Source organism: Rhamphochromis sp. 'chilingali', assembly GCF_963969265.1.
Source record: "Rhamphochromis sp. 'chilingali' genome assembly, chromosome: 12".
NCBI lineage: Eukaryota > Metazoa > Chordata > Actinopteri > Cichliformes > Cichlidae > Rhamphochromis > Rhamphochromis sp. 'chilingali'.
Window position 1 is genome coordinate 28,204,490 of NC_137939.1, and position 14,240 is coordinate 28,218,729.

The window sequence follows — 14,240 nt, forward strand, 5'->3', positions numbered from 1 at the left end:
CTAGGACTGGATGGCATTTAAATTAGTTTAGAATGCAAGACTGTTTAACACCCATTACATAATTTTGGCAATGTTTGCATGATTATCTTGGGTGAATCCTCTGTAAACTCTGTCTGAAAGTCCTCTTTCTCAGCAAGACAAAAAAACAAAAAAAAAACAAAACAAAAATAAAGCTAAACAGTTGGCAGGGGCGATTCTAGGATCAGAGCTTTGGGGGTGCTGAGCACCCAGAGAGCTGCCCATCCAGGCACGGTAAACTTTACTTCTTCCCCTTCTCTGTCAGTCCCTGCATCCTTAAATGTCTCCCGTTGTCCCGAGTTCCCTCTGACTGTCTCTTTGGTGCATTTAAACCCCTATTCCTCCCTGTCCTCATTGTCTGTTGTCTTCATCTCCATTATCAGTCATCATAATTTTACCCTCTCTGTGCAAGTCTGCACATTTCTTTATTAAATCATAAGATTCTTAAATTCATCAAGTCTCTCTGTGCCTGGGTCCTCGTCACAAAACATGACATCACTGTTTTGTACATTTTAACACAATTTAATCCCACATTTGTGAAAGAAAAGCAAAACGCTTTTTTGAAAAGTCTGTAACAAAACCATCAAATCTGATAAAGGTTATTTAAATGCTGCCAAAGAAGAATGGATTGGAATAAAAAATACATATCCTAACCTTAATTACTGGGGGAGAATAACGAATGATGCTCACAGTGAGTAAAAAGTAAACTGAGTGCATTTTTGGACAGAGATTCACTTTTAAAGTGTACACTGAAAAAAATGTTTTGTTCAATTTACTCAATTTTTTTATGACAAGTGGTTGCACGAAATAAATTTGTTTGAATCCAGAAATATTTTTTAAGTACACTGAATTTAATTTAAGCGAGTAAAACCAACATATATTTTTAAGCTACTTTAACTTAACTGTTGTGGATACGTCTTAGTCAAATATTATTAGTAAGTCCAACTAAGGTCGTGTTAAATGTACCAGAATAATTTGTTTCCTTTACACTTATGTCCCAAACTTATATTCAAATCAATCAAATTGTTAATTTCTCTCTATTTCAATTAAGTTAAGTTTACTTAAAAAATATTGCTTACCCTGATTTGTAGTTTTTAAAAACGTCAATAATGAAAACTACAACATTCTTTCACATCATTTATTAATGCAAAATTTGTTGCAAACAGAATAAGAATCCACATCTCTAAGGGAAATTGCTGCAATTTGTATAATACAAATTACAAAACTTTTGCCTATGAACTAGTAGCTTTAAAAAGCTGTATTCAAACAAAACAGAAACAACAGACAAGAGAAATGTTAACCAATGTTTCTCTTCCTCTAAAAAGGAAAAAAAAAAAAAAACTCCTTACATAAAAGAATAAAACACTACCAGCAGTATAATGTATCACAATTAGAAACTGATGCATCCACAAACTAACCAGTTTCAGACTTGCTGTTCTGCGATCCATATTTAGAAATTGCATTTTAATAAGGTAATTAGACTTAAAATTAAACTTGTGTTTTCCTTACTGCTTATTGACCACTGTCTTTCCATTCTAGTCCTTCCTTGAAGATTCTGAATGTTTTACATATTTTCTGACCTAACATACTCGCTTCAAAACAATTAATAGTCTTTAAAGTGTTACCAGTGTGCTGCAGTGTGGTAATCATGAATGTTTTTTTTTTTTTTTTTTAATCCGGTTGAGTTAACACTGATTATACGCAGGGCAGCAGCTATAACTGAATAATTACAAAGTTGCTCTTCAAGCTACTCAAATGTACCACACGTGAAACATTCATTATTGAAAGTTAAAATGTTCAATCGAAACATAACACAGAACAAATGATGGTTGTACAAGAGTTTCACTCCTATTCACAAGAGCACCAGTCATTGGTAATTTACATAACAGCATTCTCTTGATGTGTTATTTTAGAAATCTTCCTATCCAGTAGCAATTTTGTTCTTCAGCCCAAAGACTTTGGGGGAGAGCTTTTCACCATCGAATCCCATCAACACTTTCTAAATGAATTCATAATAGTCCTTCAATTCCTTGGGGAAGGCTAGGTTTAGTGCATAGATTACTCCAAGCATCAATGCACAAGCTTGGGCCAGAGATCCAATGTTGTCCATGACTATCTCCCCTTCAACAAATATTCCAATGTCATCATAATGTCCATTTTGTCCATCCTCCCTGTTGATGACATAAATGCCCATGGTGTGCTTCTTCAGGTCTCTCTGGATATCATCTCCTTCAATGTCCTAAACATTTAATAAAAAGGTAAAAGAAAAAACAATTAACTCTACAATTAAATTCCAATCTAGTCGTTTGTGTGTGTGTGTGTGTGTGTGTGTGTGTGTGTGTGTGTGTGTGTGTGTGTATTACACACACACACAGATATCTATCTAAAAAGTGTGTGTATAGATGACTTGCTTACAATGACTTAAATGACTTACAAAGAACTCCCGAATAAGGCTTCCGTCCTCTTCACCAAGGTAGAGGCAAAGTGCCCTGAGAACTGCTTCCCTTTTCACTTTAACATCACTTTCAGCCTGTTTAAAGAGAGTTGCTGATTAAACCAATTTGGAAAAAAGAACAATGTCTGACATTCGCAATAAGTAAATTTTATCATATGTCAGTTCAAACATAGTAAATAAAATTTATATATGAAATTTCAAAATTTAGATTGCTTGGTTGGTCACCTAAAACGGCTTATTGGACTCACCAGTGACCTGCCACTTAAGACAAAAGAAATCCAAATAGAATTTGCAATATTCAGATTTACCTCTTGCATGATCTGCAAGTGGTGGGCAAGTTTCTGCCCAGAAACACCGCCCTTCTTCTGGAAAACTGTCATCAACTGAGGTGTAATTCTGTCTAACTGTGCCGCGAAGGTCATCTCCAGTTGAAGTGTTGTAATACACTGGAATTCAGCATTTACCTGTATCTCACACACACACACACACACACACACACACACACACACACACACACACACACACACACACACACACACACACAGAAAAAAAGAAGACTGGTGCTTAATCATTGGTATGATTATTTTGTTATGTCATGGTCCTGGGCCATGTTGGCCCAGTGTTCTTAGTTTCCTTGTATGTTTGTATTTTATTCCATGCTTCCCCTGCCCATTATGTTTAAGTTCCCCCTGTGTGCCCTCTATGTATTTATGAGCCCTCGTCCCCTTTCGTGTTTATTCCATGTCTCCCCTGCCTGTTACGTTGGTGTTCTACTCGTGCTCTCTCTCCTCCTGTACTTCCTGTTTCACCTCTCCCATCAGTGTTCAGTTCACCCCGCCCTGTCTCGTCATGATTATCAGTGTCACCTGTGTTCCCCGTGTGTTCCCACTTCCCTCGTTAACCCTCTGTGTATTTCTGTCTGCGTCTCCCTCTGTTCAGGGTGACGTCGTCCCTCATGTTGTGTGGATCTCCCTGTGTCTCTTCGCGTATGTTAGTTTACTTTTCCCAGTTTAGTTTTGTATTTCCTATGTTCGGCCATTCCAGCATTAAAGCTGTGATTTTGAGTTCACCCCCGTGTCTGTGAGTTTTGCGTTTGGGTCCTCCTCCTGCCTGCCACACAGCCGAGCCTTGACAGTACGACGTCACCAGATATGGACCCAGCAGCACTCAACCCACCAGAAGAACTGCGTCTGGACATAATCTACTCCGTGGAGAGACTCCTGCATCTGTGGCTAGAACATGAGGGGAAGGAATTTCGCCGTGCTGTGGAAACCAGACTACAGCGCTTGTTCTGTGGTCTTCCCTGGCTACTCAGTGCGCTCCACCCACTCGAACAGGATTTAATCCGCAACGAGCTCCACCTTCATCCCCCAGCGGCTACTACCCACCTGCCTGAAGGGCCGGATGTGGAGCCGCTCGGCCCGTCAGAGCCATCATCAAAAAAGAAACGGCATTCACGCCGCCGACGCGCCACCCCACAGCCGGACATTCGGCCTTCTAATTCACCTTCTGTGCTGCCAGAAGCTCCGTCGGCTCCCTCGCTGCTACTTCCAGCTCCGTTAGCTCCCTCGCCGCCACCCGCAGCTCCGTTAGCTCCCTCGCCGCCACCCGCAGCTCCGTTAGCTCCCTCGCCGCCACCCGCAGCTCAGTTAGCTCCCTCGCCGCCACCCGCAGCTCAGTTAGCTCCCTCGCCGCCACCCGCAGCTCAGTTAGCTCCCTCGCCGCCACCCGCAGCTCAGTCTCCTGTGTCCCCGCTAGCTCAGCCGTTAACTCCACCACAAGCTCCATTTTCACCTCTACCATCGCTTCAGTCATCAGTTCGGTCTGCCACTCAGTCGCCCTTAGCTCCATCATCCACACTACCACCTGTTTCTCTTCCACCACAACCGTCACTACACCCAGCCACTCAGGCTGCTACTCAGTCCGTCATTCAACCCATAGCCCTGCCGTTACCATACCCTGTAGCTGAGCCACTAGCCGTCCGACCCACAGCCACTTCAGCCACTCCTTCACCCGTTACACCTCCACTACAACCATCACTGCAGTCTCCAGTGTCCCCAGTGCAGTCTCCAGTGTCCCCAGTGCAGTCTCCAGTGTCCCCAGTGCAGTCTCCAGTGTCCCCAGTGCAGTCTCCTTTAGCACAGTCACCCACTCAACCACCAGCACCACAACCGTCACTACCTCTAGTTCATTCCCCTGTGAAGTCATTAACTCCGCCACCTACTCCACTCTCACCACCACCGTTACTACAGACATCAGTTCAGTCCCCTGTGCAGTCATTTACTTCTCCACCGTTAGCAGCTCAGGTCCCCGTGTGTCCAGCAGCTCAGGTCCCCGTGTGTCCAGCAGCTCAGGTCCCCGTGTGTCCAGCAGCTCAGGTCCCCGTGTGTCCAGCAGCTCAGGTCCCCGTGTGTCCAGCAGCCACTCTCCGCTCAGTCTCCTGTGTCGCCAGTTTTGCTCATTCACTCCATGCAGAGAGGTAACTGGATTTCTACTCAGGGTACTTTCCATGGTTTAGCCGCCGTTGGCACAGTTTGCCACTCCAGGGCTTCCCCAGAGGCTAGGTCTCAGTCACCGGCTGATTCTGGACCCCTGAAGTTTAAGCAGCCCCCTAAGAACTGCACCATGTTCGTATTGCCTGGGCAGAGTCAGTGCTCAGTGCAGCGCCAGTTGTCCTCATGTCGGCCGAAGGACTTATGCCTGTTGGCGTTGTTTTGGTCTCCGCTGGAGGGTCCGAGGGGCCCGTTCAGCCTCCTGTCTCCGCTGGAGGGTCCGAGGGGCCCGTTCAGCCTCACGCCGCATCAGCTGGAGGGCCCGAGGAGCCTGTCCAGCCGCCATCTGCGACCGCCTCGTCATTGCCTGGCCCGGCCTCAGAGCCTTCGTCCTCGCCTGGCCCGGCCTCAGAGCCTTCGTCCTCGCCTGGCCCGGCCTCAGGGCCTTCGTCCTCGCCTGGCCCGGCCTCAGGGCCTTCGTCCTCGCCTGGCCCGGCCTCAGGGCCTTCGTCTGCTGCAGCCTCCTCGGAGTCTTCGTCTGCTGCAGCCTCCTCGGAGTCTTCGTCTGCTGCAGCCTCCTCGGAGTCTTCGTCTGCTGCAGCCTCCTCGGAGTCTTCGTCTGCTGCAGCCTCCTCGGCCTGTGCTTCGCCTGGTCCCGCCTTGACTGGTCCCGTCTCGACTGGTCCTGTGCCCTCCGGGCCTCGGCCGGTGCGCCTGACACTGGAGAGCCGCCGCCTGAGTGGCCGCCGTCGCCTCCTTCACCGCCGCCATTGCCTCGCGCACGGCCGGCCTCCTGAACTGTTTCCGCGTCGCCGCCATTGCCTCGCGCACGGCCGGCCTCCTGAACTGTTTCCGCGTCGCCGCCGTTGCCTCGCGCACGGTCGGCCCCCTGAACTGCTCTGTGTTTGGGTTATTTTCTTGGGCTCCGGTGTTTGCTGTGCTCTTTTGTTTTCTGTTCCGGGCCCTCCGTCCTGGGCCCCCGCCGCCCGCCCTGGGTTGTTTTCTGTTTGGTTTTGTTTTTCTGTGTTTGGGCTGTCTGGAGCCAGCCCTTGAGGGGGGGGTACTGTCATGGTCCTGGGCCATGTTGGCCCAGTGTTCTTAGTTTCCTTGTATGTTTGTATTTTATTCCATGCTTCCCCTGCCCATTATGTTTAAGTTCCCCCTGTGTGCCCTCTATGTATTTATGAGCCCTCGTCCCCTTTCGTGTTTATTCCATGTCTCCCCTGCCTGTTACGTTGGTGTTCTCCCCGTGCTCTCTCTTCCCCCTGTGTGCCCTCTATGTATTTATGAGCCCTCGTCCCCTTTCGTGTTTATTCCATGTCTCCCCTGCCTGTTACGTTGGTGTTCTACTCGTGCTCTCTCTCCTCCTGTACTTCCTGTTTCACCTCTCCCATCAGTGTTCAGTTCACCCCGCCCTGTCTCGTCATGATTATCAGTGTCACCTGTGTTCCCCGTGTGTTCCCACTTCCCTCGTTAACCCTCTGTGTATTTCTGTCTGTGTCTCCCTCTGTTCAGGGTGACGTCGTCCCTCATGTTGTGTGGATCTCCCTGTGTCTCTTCGCGTATGTTAGTTTACTTTTCCCAGTTTAGTTTTGTATTTCCTATGTTCGGCCATTCCAGCATTAAAGCTGTGATTTTGAGTTCACCCCCGTGTCTGTGAGTTTTGCGTTTGGGTCCTCCTCCTGCCTGCCACACAGCCGAGCCTTGACATGTTATTTCTTCATTAAATGCTACAATGCAATTGCCATCACTTCATAAAGCATGATTATCATATGGGTTAGTATACAGTGCATGAAGGATGTTACTACTGTTAATCAAAGAAGAAATGAATGGCATCAGTCCATTTAACGGGTTTAAAGGGTTTTAAAAAGCAGATATTTGTCTGTTTCAGGTGGTTGGCAACACATTTTCCTGTGCTCTTTGTCCACTGGTGGGAGTGTCTCACCTGTGAGGTCAGCGGGGCAGAACTCTGCCATCAGCAACAGAGAGCAGAGAAAATTTAGATGTGCAACTAAAAACATGCTTGCCATGTAAGCCCCAAACATCTCTGAAATTGCTCTGCAAACTTCAGAGTACTTATACTTCAGGAGTCCTGTGGGTACCGTAAAGACTCATGTATGCAAACAAACCACTTTTTTTTTTGCAATCTGATCCTTTTTCTCTTGGCTGTTTCCTTCAGGGATCACCACAGTGAATGATCCACCTCCATCTAACCCTATGCTCTGCATCCTCTTAACTCACAAGAACTAAATTCCTGTTTTTCATTTCACTTTCGCAAGTTTTTTTTTCTTTTGTCCTGGATAAAAGAAATTTAATCATATATATTAATTGATATTAATTAATATCAATATTAATAATCACAAGAACCCTTAAGATGAGATAGATAAACTTGTCCCTGCAATACTGTGACAAATACTGTTGTGATAAATATGTAAGGAATTTGCATGTACTTACCAAAATAACACCATCTTCTTGAATAAACAGTAACACATAAGGGGAAGAAAATCTGCCAGAAAAGGAAGACAAATAAAAAATAAAAAAAAACTTTAGAAAGACAAACAATTACCGTTTCCAAGCCATTAGTGCATTACTTCATGATACTCCCTTGTAACAAAACAAATCTTACTTGTGCCTCTGTGCAAACTACAGATGGCACGATACCACTTTTTTATGTCCGATACCGATATCATAAATTTGATTATCTGCCGATGCCGATATGAATCTGATATAGTGTATTTTATAATAAATAAAACTGTTTTTATAAATATTTTGCTGCATTTTGTATAAGTTCATACTCAGTTTTAAAAACAAAACATTAAAGCTATTCTGTTATACCTGTATGCAAAAAATACACTGCACCCAAAATATTTTATACTTCAGCAATACTGATCAACCTAAAAAACTTACACCATCCTCCTTATTCAGGTATTCTAAACAGTACATAGAAATATTAAACTAACTAATAGGACTGCCAACTCCCAGCAAAAATATTAGGAAACCACCCCGCACCCTCCGCCTGATAATGCTTAATTGACGTAATCTACTTTAATGCACAGAAATCAATTATTTTTCTATAATAATTTGATTCAACATTTTTCTTCAATACAGTTGCAGACAGCGCAGACAGCGTACCTTCCCAAAGGAAAAAGTGCTATATGTACTACTATTACTAGGGCATATATTAGACTTAATATTTACTACATACAATAATGGATCTCTATACATTTAACCAGATCACCACTTTGGTAGTAAGATTTAGAATAATTATTTATTAAAAGCTAGACATTTTAAATGAGAATAAGAAAGAAAATTATGTCTTTGTGTCTCCCTTTCCCTGTTAATGCCCTACCTGGCCCCTGGCAAAACTTTGCTAGATCCGCCCCTGCACAGTTACCAGCTGTCAGCTACCTAAAAAAGGATCCTGGAGTTATTTGTCTCTCAGAAACAGTTCATAACTTCCCTTCAACTCATTCATGTGACCTAAAATGTAAACCTGTTTCTTCATTACCTGTTCAGCTCTAATGATTCAGTAAAAACTTCTCCTGGTTTCACCTTCATGTTTCCTTCTCACCACATATCCAAACTATCATGACCAGCAGCTATTACGGCTGTGGCTCCAGAAAACATAAGCGGATACTAGAAGTAATATTAAAAAAATTCTAGCAACAGCTTATCAAGCTTAAACGTGCTGCTGTTGTTTATCTGCCGTTTTCCTCTTTCTAGCGCAAACTGGGTGACTAACAAATGAGAGAGACTAGCGACAGAAAAGCCAATCACCTGATAATCGATCAGTTTCATGATTGAAGTAGCAACAGGAGAGGGAGGGGGGAGAATGAGGGAAGAAGTTTTAGCTGTTCAGCATGAAGACACCGAATAACTCCAGCTTTGTGTCTTTTTTCATTCTAGCTGAAGTATAAAACAAATCGCTTCCTTTCCCCCTCAATACAAAACTCCGACAGCCAGTCCAGCTGTGGCTCCATACATCGGTTGTTAAGTTCAACATGGAAATACTATGCAAACATAAAGAGATGAACTTACACACTTGCTTTACTTCTCTGTGTTAGTTTTCTCTGAGATTAAATGCAGCGGTTTGGAAGCACGTAGCGAGGCTTTAAATGCTAAACCAGACCGCTGACAGGTCTTGCACTCAACAGCTCTATCAAGTGAAGCAACTTCTTTTCTGAGTTAATTTCAGTTCTGACAAACATCACTCTCAGTGCCTTTTGATCTCACATTTTTGGCAACCACTGAGTTATTCTCCTCCACAGTTTACAACCATTATTTTTTTCTGCACAAAAGACGTTGTGCAACGCCAATCCTACTTATTTCCTACTGCACCCCTGACTGTGCAGGTGCGTTCAGAAGCCCCCTCCCCCGCCCGACTATTCCTTAATGCCAATGTTGTGGCGGGAGGGACGATTTCTCCACTTAAAACTGCAGGCGACTGTACAGTGAACTTTACAGCTAACTACAGAGAAATTGCCTCGTTCCATAATTTGTTAGTACAAAGTGTGCCACAAGAACTAAGCTAAAAACATATGACATTTTAACGCATCAATACAATTACTCTTAAACCCCCGCGGAGCCATCATTTTGTGTTTCTACCTTTAAAAGCCGGAGAGCAGTCAAATGCTGGAAGTGGAAGCTAAATTGGCTAGTCATTCATATGTATATAAGGTTGTTAAATAGGAATTCAGGAGGGAGGGGAGTGGGGGTGTGTGATTGAGGGGGTGGGGGAGTGGAGTGTTTCAGTTTGCCATCTTAGGGAGAAATCAACACACATGGGTGTAGGTCCTTTGTTGCTGACATTTATTGATAAAAACAGTACAAAAACCAACCATTTGTACACATATTTACAAATAATAATAAAAAGCGAGTGAGTATATTACAACATTTTCAGCAATCACTCACAATCCTGGCACTGCCATGGTATCTGTAGTCTGCATTTACCACATGTGTATCTGTAGCAGTGAACACATCGCACAGTGGCCTGATTTTTCTTGCATTCTGTGGGTTTCCCAAGTTTGCTGACCAGCAGTCATTTACAGATGGAACCCTGTTAACCCCCCGCAAGATCACAATTGCAATAAATGCCATTAGTTCAGGGAGGTCCATGAACCAATGAACATGCTCCGTTTGCTGTGCATGTTGAATAGTCCATTCTTGAATGCTATGAAGCATGTCAAGAGTGATGAAACACAGGAAGCTCTGAAGGCGACTCGAGATACTTCTCCTGGCCTTAGCCGTTGGCTCTCCATCTGCATCGTACGCTTCTATTGGGGTGAAAGGTAGTGTAAATGACTGCTGGTCAGCAAACCTGGGAAACCCACAGATAATTGGAACTACAGGGAGTGCAGAATTATTAGGCAAGTTGTATTTCTGAGGAATAATTTTATTATTGAACAACAACCATGTTCTCAATGAACCCAAAAAACTTATTAATATCAAAGCTGAATGTTTTTGGAAGTAGTTTTTAGTTTGTTTTTAGTTTTAGCTATTTTAGGGGGATATCTGTGTGTGCAGGTGACTATTACTGTGCAGAATTATTAGGCAACTTAACAAAAAACAAATATATACCCATTTCAATTATTTATTTTTACCAGTGACACCAATATAACATCTCCACATTCACAAATATACATTTCTGACATTCAAAAACAAATCAGCGACCAATATAGCCACCTTTCTTTGCAAGGACACTCAAAAGCCTGCCATCCATGGATTCTGTCAGTGTTTTGATCTGTTCACCATCAACATTGCGTGCAGCAGCAACCACAGCCTCCCAGACACTGTTCAAAGAGGTGTACTGTTTTCCCTCCTTGTAAATCTCACATTTGATGATGGACCACAGGTTTTCAATGGGGTTCAGATCAGGTGAACAAGGCGGCCATGTCATTAGTTTTTCTTCTTTTATACCCTTTCTTGCCAGCCACGCTGTGGAGTACTTGGACGCGTGTGATGGAGCATTGTCCTGCATGAAAATCATGTTTTTCTTGAAGGATGCAGACTTCTTCCAGCTCTGAAATATAGCCAAACTGGTGGCAAGTGGCATCTTGGCAGCTGCACGCTTGACTTTTCTCAGTTCATGGGCAGTTATTTTGCGCCTTGGTTTTTCCACACGCTTCTTGCAACCCTGTTGACTATTTTGAATGAAACGCTTGATTGTTCGATGATCACGCTTCAGAAGCTTTGCAATTTTGAGACTGCTGCATCCCTCTGCATCCCTTCTCATTACAGAGATGCACATCACCTAATATGCTTAGTTGGTAGTAGGCTTTCGAGCCTATACAGCTTGGAGTAAGACAACATGCATGAAGAGGATGATGTGGACAAAATACTCATTTGCCTAATAATTCTGCACTCCCTGTATGGCACGAAACCGCTTCCAAGACATCATGCAACACCTACGCTTTGATGACAAGTCCACCCGCTGTGATCGAGCAAAGACTGACAAGTTCGCTGCAATTTCCAGTGTGTGGGGATCATTTGTCACCAACTGCATCACGTGCTACAACCCTGGTCTACATATCACCGTTGATGAACAGCTTTTCCCATCAAAGACTCGGTGCTGTTTCCTGCAGAATATTGCAAGTAAACCTGACAAGTTTGGGATCAAGTTTTGGGTGGCTTGCGACCTAAAATCCAAGTACATTTGCAATGTCTTCCCATATCTTGGCAAGGACCCCAATCGTCCCACTGGGGAGAGACTTTCTGAAAATGTAGTAATGAGGCTGATGGAACCATTCGTAGACAAGGGCAGAAATGTTACCACGGACAATTTTTTCACATCGCTTTCACTTGCGCAAAAACTTCTTAGACGGAAAACCACCATCCTCGGCACAGTCAACAGGATTCGCAGGGAAATTCCTCAATCCACTAGACAGACAGATCGCAATGAATTCACCACTCAGGTATGTTGCAGGTCTTTTGTGGTTCTATGTTTATGTGTTTCATTGTGTGTAAAAGGGCTATGGAAATAACAATTTATCTTATTTCTTAGGTGTTTTCAACCTCTGCTGCCACGCCATGCCAGGATTGTGAGTGATTGCTGAAAATGTTGTAATATATTCACTCGCTTTTTATTATTATTTGTAAATATGTGTACAAATGGTTGGTTTTTGTACTGTTTTTATCAATAAATGTCAGCAACAAAGGACCTACACCCATGTGTGTTGATTTCTCCCTAAGATGGCAAACTGAAACACTCCACTCCCCCACCCCCTCAATCACACACCCCCACTCCCCTCCCTCCAGAATTCCTATTTAACAACCTAATATACATATGAATGACTATGATTTAGCTTCCACTTCCAGCATTTGACTGCTCTCCGGCTTTTAAAGGTAGAACGGTAGAAGCCTGGCAATCCTAGAGCAGTAGCTAATAGAGCACATAGCTAGCTTAAGTCAAATTCATGACAAAGTTCAGAGGTGTACAACTACTTAGACTTCTTTCTCCATGTGCACACGTCTTAAAGAGTCAACATGCTTTGACTGAGGTAAAAAAAATAAAACAAAAACGACCGTAAAAGGTTTACTTACCGAAGCTAGACCACCTTTATATGAAGTTGTGCGATTAACTTGAGCCCGCTTGCAGCACACAAAGAGTCCGCTTCTTCAGTCCGCGCGCAAAATGGTGGCCTGTCCTAATGCATGCGCAAAATGGCCCAGCAGGAGGCTATGAAAAACATACTTAAGCATTTTGAGCTACATTTAATTAACTAAAATTAATTGGATTAAAACGCAGGGAATGTATTCTGGAGTTACTCGAATTATATATGTAGACAGGAATTACTCATTTGAATTGAAAAGATATACCAAAATATAATATGCTATATTTAAAAGGAGACAATATCACTTTTTTCAGTGTATGTATAATACAATACAGATACATAAAAAATACACTCCAAAAATAGAAGAGTCCTTGAAATGTACAAAATATTATTAAAAAATAAAAAAATGGAGACACCTTGGCCTATTGTACAATGTATAAAATGTATGAAAAGATCTTTACTGCAGATACTACTATGGCTCTGCAGATTTTTTCTTTTCTTTTAACCTATGTCGCCTCACCTTGAGGTTGGCAAATCTGTCTATCACATTTTGGTGGTCAAGTCTCTCAAGCATCTCTTTCTCAACTGACATCACAGCCAGGTGCTGGAGTCTGCTTTGACCCATGGTCCTTCTCAGCCAGGTATGGAGCTGACCCAAGACACTAAAAGACCTTTCACAGCTACAGCTGCTAAATGGGTTTGTTAGGGCAACCTGAATAACAGTTTTCAGTGTGGGGAAGATCTGATTATCCAGAAGATTGTACAATGTTAACATATCTAGAATGGCACCAGCCTCACTCTTGAGCTTCAGAAAGTTTTTGGCAACCGTGACTTCCTCTGACTGAATTTCAATATGGTAATGCAGTGCCAGGGCTGACAACCCAGTTTGTTTTCCAGACTCTGTATAGCAGCTTTAATATAGGGAGAACACAACTTCCAGATTGTATGAGTAAAATTTGTTGTTTTTTTTCTTTGCCAGTTTAACAGTTTCTGTTTTGCCTGTTAGTACTCCCCGTCTGTTTTCTTACCTGGTTCTTCCTGACCTTGTACTCCTCAGGTTCCCCTCTTTCCTCTCTCTTTCTTTGGACTGACAATCATACACAAATAGATTGTATTCAATTAGATTTAAAAAATACTATTAAGATCACTAATAAAAAAAAGTCCTCTCAGTGTACTTTCAACCAAAAGGCAAATAACCAAACCACATGTACATCTAATAAAGGATATAAATATTGAAACACTTATCCAACATTATCCTTTATTGATGGATCATTTGATCTTACACTTTTACCTAAATGTGGCTCCTTTTTTTGAAAAAACTTCCTCATATCCATTACGAACCTGGCTGTCGCTCTGTACACACACACACACACACACACACACACACACACACACACACACACACACACACACACACACACACAACAGGAGTTATAAGGTTAATGGGCATCCAGCCAGTTAGCTAGTTAGTTCCTTGGGTTCATTATCAGTACATGCATATAGGACAAAATAACCAGTTTCTCTCATTCCATTTCAAACAGGACAGTGGTAACAACAGTAGGCTATGGACAATGTTACCTTTTTAGATTTTATATAGGCTGTATACATTTAAATAGGAGCAAAAGGACGGTCAAATGTTGCTGATGTTACTACAGAGCACGACGGATTGTAGGGTAGCAAACATAGTCGGGAAACACGTTTTCAACACAGCAGGTTACCTGGTTG

General features: G+C 43.1%; 1 protein-coding gene across 2 annotated transcripts; it reads right to left on the reverse strand.

Moving 5' to 3' along the window:
* Positions 1 to 822: 822 nt before the first annotated feature.
* LOC308407282 (uncharacterized protein) lies at positions 823 to 12,599 on the reverse strand. Of its 2 annotated transcripts, none has more exons than XM_080898846.1 (5): positions 12,505 to 12,599; positions 7,420 to 7,471; positions 2,782 to 2,937; positions 2,453 to 2,548; positions 823 to 2,257 (listed from the first exon to the last, which is right to left on the reverse strand). In XM_080898846.1, exons 3-5 carry the CDS (start codon positions 2,893 to 2,895, stop codon positions 2,018 to 2,020), a joined length of 450 nt encoding a protein of 149 aa, XP_080754972.1. In that variant the 5' UTR covers positions 2,896 to 2,937; positions 7,420 to 7,471; positions 12,505 to 12,599; the 3' UTR covers positions 823 to 2,017. The 2 variants fall into 2 exon arrangements, with proteins under 2 accessions (XP_080754972.1, XP_080754973.1); XM_080898847.1 differs by having other exon boundaries at positions 2,782 to 2,943; positions 12,505 to 12,571.
* Positions 12,600 to 14,240: the final 1,641 nt, after the last annotated feature.

What these genes read in the sequence shown, in the direction of transcription:
- LOC308407282 (XM_080898846.1), bottom strand. Translation starts at nt 2,895, where the DNA reads ATGACCTTCGCGGCACAGTTAGACAGAATTACACCTCAGTTGATGACA. An exon ending in ACTTGCAGATCATGCAAGAG is followed by an intron (nt 2,549 to 2,781) that starts GTAAATCTGAAT and finishes CTCTTTAAACAG; the next exon opens with GCTGAAAGTGATGTTAAAGT. An exon ending in GCCTTATTCGGGAGTTCTTT is followed by an intron (nt 2,258 to 2,452) that starts GTAAGTCATTTA and finishes TTAAATGTTTAG; the next exon opens with GACATTGAAGGAGATGATAT.